The sequence below is a fragment of the Argopecten irradians genome, chromosome 7 (genome assembly GCF_041381155.1).
Source record: "Argopecten irradians isolate NY chromosome 7, Ai_NY, whole genome shotgun sequence".
NCBI classification, from domain to species: Eukaryota; Metazoa; Mollusca; class Bivalvia; order Pectinida; family Pectinidae; genus Argopecten; species Argopecten irradians.
The window spans coordinates 6536246-6544082 of record NC_091140.1 but is presented as its reverse complement, the minus strand read 5'-3'; the positions used below and the strand labels follow the sequence as shown (position 1 = coordinate 6544082).

General features: G+C 33.8%; 1 protein-coding gene across 1 annotated transcript; it reads left to right on the top strand.

Annotated features, from left to right (window-relative positions):
* Nucleotides 1–2591: 2591 nt before the first annotated feature.
* On the top strand, nt 2592–7270 carry LOC138327397 (small ribosomal subunit protein uS3). The gene is made up of 6 exons (XM_069273459.1): nt 2592–2736; nt 3250–3474; nt 3969–4063; nt 5166–5353; nt 6621–6816; nt 7201–7270. Exons 1-5 carry the CDS (start codon nt 2608–2610, stop codon nt 6812–6814), a joined length of 831 nt encoding a protein of 276 aa, XP_069129560.1. The 5' UTR covers nt 2592–2607; the 3' UTR covers nt 6815–6816; nt 7201–7270.
* Nucleotides 7271–7837: the final 567 nt, after the last annotated feature.

The window sequence follows — 7837 nt, the reverse complement described above, 5'->3', positions numbered from 1 at the left end:
AAATGACGTGCATTTAAAAGTATAAAACTTTCATTTACCAAAAAAGGATCCCACTAAGAAATCAGGCACCATAAAACTGTTTTAGACAGATTTTTGTAAAGAGTTAAAAAAAAATCTGTCGGAAATAGCTTTATTGTGCCGGGCCCTGTTCTGGGTAGCATTGGTTTTGACCACTTAAGAGGCCATAGTGAAAATGCAAAATAATGAGCAAGGTGTATGCCTTTATTTGACTTAACCTTTTAGCATGTATTTTAAATCTTGATATTCTTAGTGCATATTTGTGATTGTGAACCGTTACTGAATATCCCTTTAATGACAGAACCATTAAAAACGTTAAACAACTACATTTGAATGAATGTGGCTTTAGCTTTAAAGATACCTTTTCCTCTTCGAATCTCTTCCAGTCAATTTCTCTTCCTTTAAGGAACTCTATCAGCTGTTCCATTGTCTGGAAACAACAAATAAGTATGTGCAAACTATATCTGAAATGACAAGTAATGGTAATATAACATTTCAATCAGTTCCTTAAGTTACACAACGTATTAACTGACCCGTGCTTCAAGAAAACAGTGTATTACATTCGAGAAAACAATATGACTTCTATTTCGTAATCTTTTACAAGGACATGGCCATTGGCCTGGTCGAATACCCTTAGTCACTGTCACCACCACTGGATCATATCTTGATGAACTTGTATTACTTACGCTTTATTCGGCGTCGCATGCGAATGACTCGTGTCCTCCGATTGGTTGAGCTATTACGTGCTCACGTAATACTTATTACGTGAGCACGTAATAAGTTTTACGTGATCACGTAATAGAAAAAATATTTTCCGTCTTACATTAAGAAAAAAAAATTTCGTCTTACATAAAAAAATATTTTTCATCCTACATTAAAAAAAAAACATTTTTCGTCTTACATTAAAAAAATATTTTTCATCCTACATAAAAAATATTTTTCGTCTTACATTAAAAAAATATTTTTCATCCTACATAAAAAAAATATTTTTCGACATACATAAGAAAAATATTTCTTGCTTAACACAGAATGTTTTACGTGAGCACGTAAACGTTTTACGTGCTCACGTAATAAGTTTTACGTGAGCACGTAAAAGAAAAAAATATTTTTCACCCTACATAAAATCTTTTTTTTTGTCCTACATTAAAAAAAATATTTTTCGTGTCACTTCTGTGCCGCCGTACATTTGAATGTTATATACAAGAAGTCATTATTTGTTCTTTATAATAAGATATATACCTACCTAACAGCTTGATGTTTGTATATGGATTATGTAAATAGTAAGGAAGGTATGTTAAATCCAAAAATATTTTTATCGTATAGTGTCAAATTTAGGGTAATATCAAAATATTTTTATCGTATAGTGTCAAATTTAGGGTCATATCAAAATATTTTTATCGTATAGTGTCAATTTTAGGGTAATATCAAAATATTTTTATCGTATAGTGTCAATTTTAGGGTAATATCAAAATATTTTTATCGTATAATGTCAAATTTAGGGTCATATCAAAATAATTTTATCGTATAGTGTCAATTTTAGGGTAATATCAAAATATTTTTATCGTATAGTGTCAAATTTAGGGTCATATCAAAATATTTTTATCGTATAGTGTCATATTTAGGGTCATATCAAAATAATTTTTCATTTTTTTCTTCTATAAACCATTAAATCAAGATATTTTAAATTAAATTGGGATGAACTACTTGTGGAATATCCAATATACTTCAGAATATAACCCTGTACAGTTAAAAAAATTAGGTCAAGATGGTACGACCAGTATTTACAGAAATGGTAGAGTGATGGAAACATTTCATCAAAAGCTATAGGTTATATAATTTTAAAAGAGAACTGCCAATTTGAAAATTATTTAAGTTAAATGATAAAGACAGAACCGGTTTTTTCGTAAATTTCGTACAACTATTCACAAATTTACAGTTGAAACAGGTAGATGGCACCAGATTGAATACAATAACAGAAAATGCACTTAATGTAATAGTCAACAAATCGGTGATGAATTTCATCATCTACTTAAATGTACATCGTTGGCCCTCGGCAACTCAAAAAATGTTATACATAGACAAATATTATAAAATTTAGAGAATTACTGAGTGTTACAGTTTAAAAAAAAAACTTAAAAAATGGTATACTTTTAAAAGAAAAATTAACAACATAATTTGTCCACCTTGATATGAATGTTAATTTATATGCATATCATGGAATATTTCTGAAATAGTGCTGTGTAAAGACTATATCATTATGAACGCTGCAATTATTGTATATATCATTGTAAATATGTTTTCTCTATACATTTCACATGGAAAGAGAAATAAAATGAAATAAAAAAATGTTGCTAGACTTGGGTATATACTGTACCTGCATGTAAGAGTGTTTGGCATAGGTCACATTGTACGTTTACTGCAAGGATATAGTATCTCACTTATAAATCCTTGATTTAAGTCACACTCATAAATCCTTGGTTCACTTGTAGTTTAAATGAACCACATTAAATAATCTGAATGTAATACTAGTAGTGCACTAGGTGTAAAGATTAGCTTATACTCGATATAAACGGGGGAAAAATATATGGAATGTGCGGAACTAATCGACGTGGGTATAAACTTCCCCGACACAATCCTGATTTCCTTGTTCGGAAGTACCTCTACTTCCTCTTTAAGCCTTTCAATATGGCGGCCACGCAAGGTAGCAAGAAAAGGAAGGTTAGAATCAATTATTACTCCTTAAAATACAATCCTTATAAAGCTTAGACAACAATTTTATAATAAACAAATATATCTTTATTATATGAAATAGAGGATTTGGATGGATGCCTTATAATAACGCAGATTGAGACCGATTGTGTGGGCATGTCATGCTGATCTCAACACTCTCGTTTGACGTCCAGAGAAACGTTATGTTATTGTGGAGTGTGCTATATCGGTATACATTCAGTTATGATTCAGGTTTACTGATTTGGTTGTTGGTACTTTTTCATGATCGAGTTGATGTTAGTACATTGTTCGTTATCGATTTCTGCCGATTGAAAATAACAGATTTAGGAAATGCTGTCCGATTTGTTGATGAAGTCGTCTTGGGCCAATACTATCGGGATTTTGCTCATAAGCTTGTCACATAGTTGAATATAAACATGTTTTGAAATTAAGAAATAATTGGCATAAGCAAACATTTAGTCATTTTCGCAATCTTATTAACCACACTTTCTGTTCGTCTAGTTTGTAGCCGATGGCGTGTTCAAGGCAGAATTGAACAACTTCCTTACACGAGAACTTGCTGAGGATGGTTACAGCGGGGTAGAAGTGCGCGTCACACCGACACGTACAGAAATTATCATTCTGGCCACAAGGACCCAGAATGTCCTCGGAGAGAAGGGACGTAGGATCAGGGAACTCACATCTGTTGTACAGAAACGATTCAGCTTCCCCGAGGGAACAGTTGAAGTATGTTTTATCTGTTGTAATGGTAGGCAATGACTGCTTAAAAAGTCTCCTGTCAGAAATGATGCATTCAGCATAAATTTTCTTACATAACATGGTACAATAAAGTTATGGGTTCAAGGCTTTGTTTGATTAATTTACCATTCTATTAATAGCCAGGGCCGTGTAAGGACCTCAGGGTTCAAAACATAAATCTAATTCTCTGTTGAAATAAGAACACACAAGGGTACGAATCTGGAGTATTTCTTAATGTCTGAAGGGAATCCTGTACTGAAAATGAAATTTCAGATTAGTTGTTACTATTCATACAGGATTCCCTTGAGACATAGGAGTTCCAAGTATGGGAGTCAATCCAAATTAAAGGAAAACTGGTTTGATACAGAACTAAAGAAAATTCAAATTTTAATCGGAGTTTAGTAAGAGATCAGAAAATAAAGAAAGCAAATAACTTCAGTAGTCCTTGAAATGTTTGTTGCACATCTGCTTTTCTGTTTCAGTTGTACGCAGAGAAGGTTGCCCAGAGAGGTCTGTGTGCCATTGCCCAGTGCGAGTCCCTTAGATACAAACTCATTGGCGGTCTTGCTGTCAGGAGGTAAAGCTTTTGATTGGAACAGGTTCTCTAGTATGTTAGTTTTGAAAATTAAAACGCAGTACCTAAATATGGTATTGTTGGACACTGACCTTATCACCCATGAATCGGCTCAGCGAAAAAATCTCATTTTGATGTTGCTATGATAATTATAAATCATTAAATCAACAAACCCTTAAACAGGTTGGGAACCACCCAGGCAATGGTTGAGAGTCCTAGAAACGCTTACCGAGATCAAAAATTGGCTATAAAGAGGGATTCTTAAAGATATCTGATAGATAACTGCTTTGATAGTGATCAGTGAAAATAGTTCCGTCCCAGGGGGCCTGTCGCATACTGACAGGTGATAACAAAAATTATAGGTCTATAGAGTCAGAAATAACAACCAGTTTAGTGTTTCAGATGTGTAGAAATAACCTTAAATTCGAATAGCAAACAACCTGTGTGTCAGTAATAGTTTACAGCAATGTTCAGCACTACTGTACTTTATATGTGACTTGTATGAAGTATATGCAACCTTCAATCTCATTGGCTAAATCATGCACTGGAAATGTTACAGAACCAATCAGATAAAATATGAAGAAACCAGAACATTTGTGTGAGCTGATCTATGACTGATAAGTGTGGTGTTGTGTGTGCATTGCAAGCAATCGTGGATCTCTAACTATGCTTATGTTATATATGAAGGGATGGAATGTCACATTACGTGACTCCTGATTTATCATTGTCAATAGCAAAAATAATTAAAATGGGACAGTCTCGTACAGACTTTGGTAACACTATGCCATTCCTGGTAATTATGTGAGTTGTACAATCTAATTATATGGTGCCTACATGAAATGATGGGGAATATATAGTGTTGTCAATGTCTGACCAGGCATGTCCTTTACCCTCCCGTCACGTCCTGCTATTAGATACATGTCTTAAAGATATTTCTAGTTTCAGTAGGAATGTCTTGATCTTACATCTTTGGTATAACAAGCTTTCCCTCTTAAAAAGGATTTTGTTTATAAATTTCTCTTTCATAATGTATAAGGATTAGGTTAAAACATATAAGCATTCAGGGCATGTTACATTGTGTTGAGATTATGATTTAATATTTTAGGGCATGCTACGGTGTGTTGAGATTCATCATGGAAAGTGGCGCCAAGGGATGTGAAGTTGTTGTGTCTGGTAAGCTGAGAGGTCAGCGAGCCAAGTCCATGAAGTTTGTTGACGGACTGATGATCCACAGTGGAGAGCCCATCAACGACTATGTAGATACAGCTGTCAGACACGTACTCCTCCGACAGGGTAAGCTATAGCACCATGCTGTGGTACCATTTAGTTAGGCATCAATTAGATATCAATTTTATTGTTATTATCCCATGTTGATGACAGTGTCTGTGATTAGTTTAAGCACATTACATGATGAGTTATCTCCCCCCTTCCAATTGTATAGCAATGGCAGACAAAGCATAAACAATATGTTTTTACTTACCATAAATTTAAGCTTTATATAATGCCCAAACAGAGAATCATCTGTAACTTTTGTTATAATAAACAATTTATGTCCCTGGTGGCATAGTGAAATGACAGTCTGTTTACCCTCGCATGTCCTTTAGGTCAGCCCTCTGGAAATATCCCAGCTAAGGGTGAACAAACCTTCCTATTGATCACCCAGCCACCGGGCCATAATATTGAAGTTTGCTCGATTAGTAGTCAAATGATATTGTAAGTTGATACACAATGATACCCTGGGCCAAAAAAAAATTGGAATAAATCATTAGTGAAATAATATTGTGTATCTTTATAACAAACATGATTACAACAAAATTCAACAAGTTTAGGGTTATAATGTTGTTATTTTCATTCCCACCAAGACTTCTTTAAGATGTCGGTGTATAATAAGACTAGGTGATTTAGTTGTTCCACAGAGATTCGCTATAACCATGTTTTACTGTAAGTTGGTCCTTGGACAACTTAAGTACAGTAATAGTGGACACATCAGGACAGGATATGTGTCCTGTATACTTCAGTTTGAATACATTATTGAACCTGTGTTCAGTCTAGTATATCTATCAGTAGTCATTGTTCTGTAATCTTTAATTACATTATCAAAGAACATTAGAAAACTGACTGAGTTGTTAAAAAAAAAAACATATAAGGAAGAAAATTTGGACTGCTCAGTCAAAATAGTGGGTTTTGTGGGTTGGAAAATTCATATTCATACAATATAAGTAGCTATTTATTCCTGGATATTACTTTGCAAAATGAAAAGTTATTTTGGGAAGAATGCGAATTAAGTAAATCACATATGATAGAAAATTGGTTTTACAGTAGAATTTTATTTAGGTTTGGTTTGGTTTTATTAGTTTAACGTCCTATTGACAGTCATGTAAGGAGGTGCCAGGTTTGTTGGTGGAGGAAGGTGTGAATAGTGTTATGATGAAAAAAGTCTTGAGTAAACTAAAAGCTTACCGAAATAGCCTAAACACTTTCAGCATTAGTATAGATTAATAATACTGATTAGAAAAAGTGATGAGATGGTTATTTTCAGTTACATTTTGTGTGTTTACAGGTGTACTGGGAATCAAAGTAAAGATTATGTTACCATGGGACCCCAGCGGTAAGATCGGCCCCAAGAAACCTCTGCCAGATCATGTAAACATTGTAGAGCCAAAGGATGAACAGCCACCAGCACAGCCATACAGTGAACAGAAGGGAACCGCCAAGCCCGGAGCACCCGAACCAGCTCAGACACCACAGGCGTGAGGGTAGGTTTCTGATGTTGAATGTGTATGATAAATTTATGTAAAACCATGATATGAAAAAAATTAAAAATATAATAACTGGAAAAAGCTTTATTAAGACTCCAATTTCAACCTAGTGTGAAAACCATAGGAGTTCGTCTATAGTGTTACATATCTCCTGCTAAAATTTTTACTGTTAAATTTTTGAAAAAATAGATTTTCACAGAAGATGAATTCTAGATATGAAAAAATGCAATCTGTAGTACATGGTTTTTATTTACCAGTAATTAGACGGCCAAAAATTGGGTCATTTAGCATATATGAAAGTTATGTTCAACCAGACTTTGGTCAATAAGAGTAGAATTGTAAATAACAGAATATTGATTTTTCCTTTTTGTTTCCTTGCAGGTCTCCTCATCACAAGAAGATGCTATTTAATTGTGATGGACTTCATGTAAATTAAACATGTGAAGAGAAATTTAGTGTTGGTTATAATTCAAGAGTCGAAAGTTCATTCAGGGATCATCTTTAATCATCATCTAAAGGAAGATGTAGTTGAATTTGAATGAAGCAAATGTATGGCAAAATCAGCTGATAATAATAAATAATAGAAAAGGAAATGGGTACTAAAGAGAATCCAACTCTAGTAAAACCCCAAACAAAAATAGAATCCAACAGCTGACAACAGGTAAAGTTTATAACAAATCAATGTTACCAAACCTACAGTTACTTTATATGCTGTATTTGCATATTACAGTTATCTGCCCTTTCGGTTAGGTATTGATTGTGACGTCATGTGTTTGCAAGCGTAATGTCATATCTTTCAGAGAAAATGAAGTGAATCGTGTTTACAAAATAATGATGTAACAATCAGTACTTACCCGAAAGGGATTTTTTCCGTGATATGCAAAAACAGAATTGCATCTGTCTGCATCAACATGTACAAGATTGCACGTGAAATGAAGTTATGATCCAATTTTAAATTGTACCCTTTTATCACCCAATATTAGGTATTTTAGCTCCAGATTTTGGACCATTAAAATTG

Bases quoted from the DNA above. Each gene is read 5' to 3' on its own strand.
- LOC138327397 (XM_069273459.1), top strand. From the start codon at position 2,608: ATGTGCGGAACTAATCGACGTGGGTATAAACTTCCCCGACACAATCCT. The intron at 4,064-5,165 runs GTAAAGCTTTTG...TTAATATTTTAG, and splicing joins GGCGGTCTTGCTGTCAGGAG to GGCATGCTACGGTGTGTTGA. The intron at 5,354-6,620 runs GTAAGCTATAGC...GTGTGTTTACAG, and splicing joins ACACGTACTCCTCCGACAGG to GTGTACTGGGAATCAAAGTA.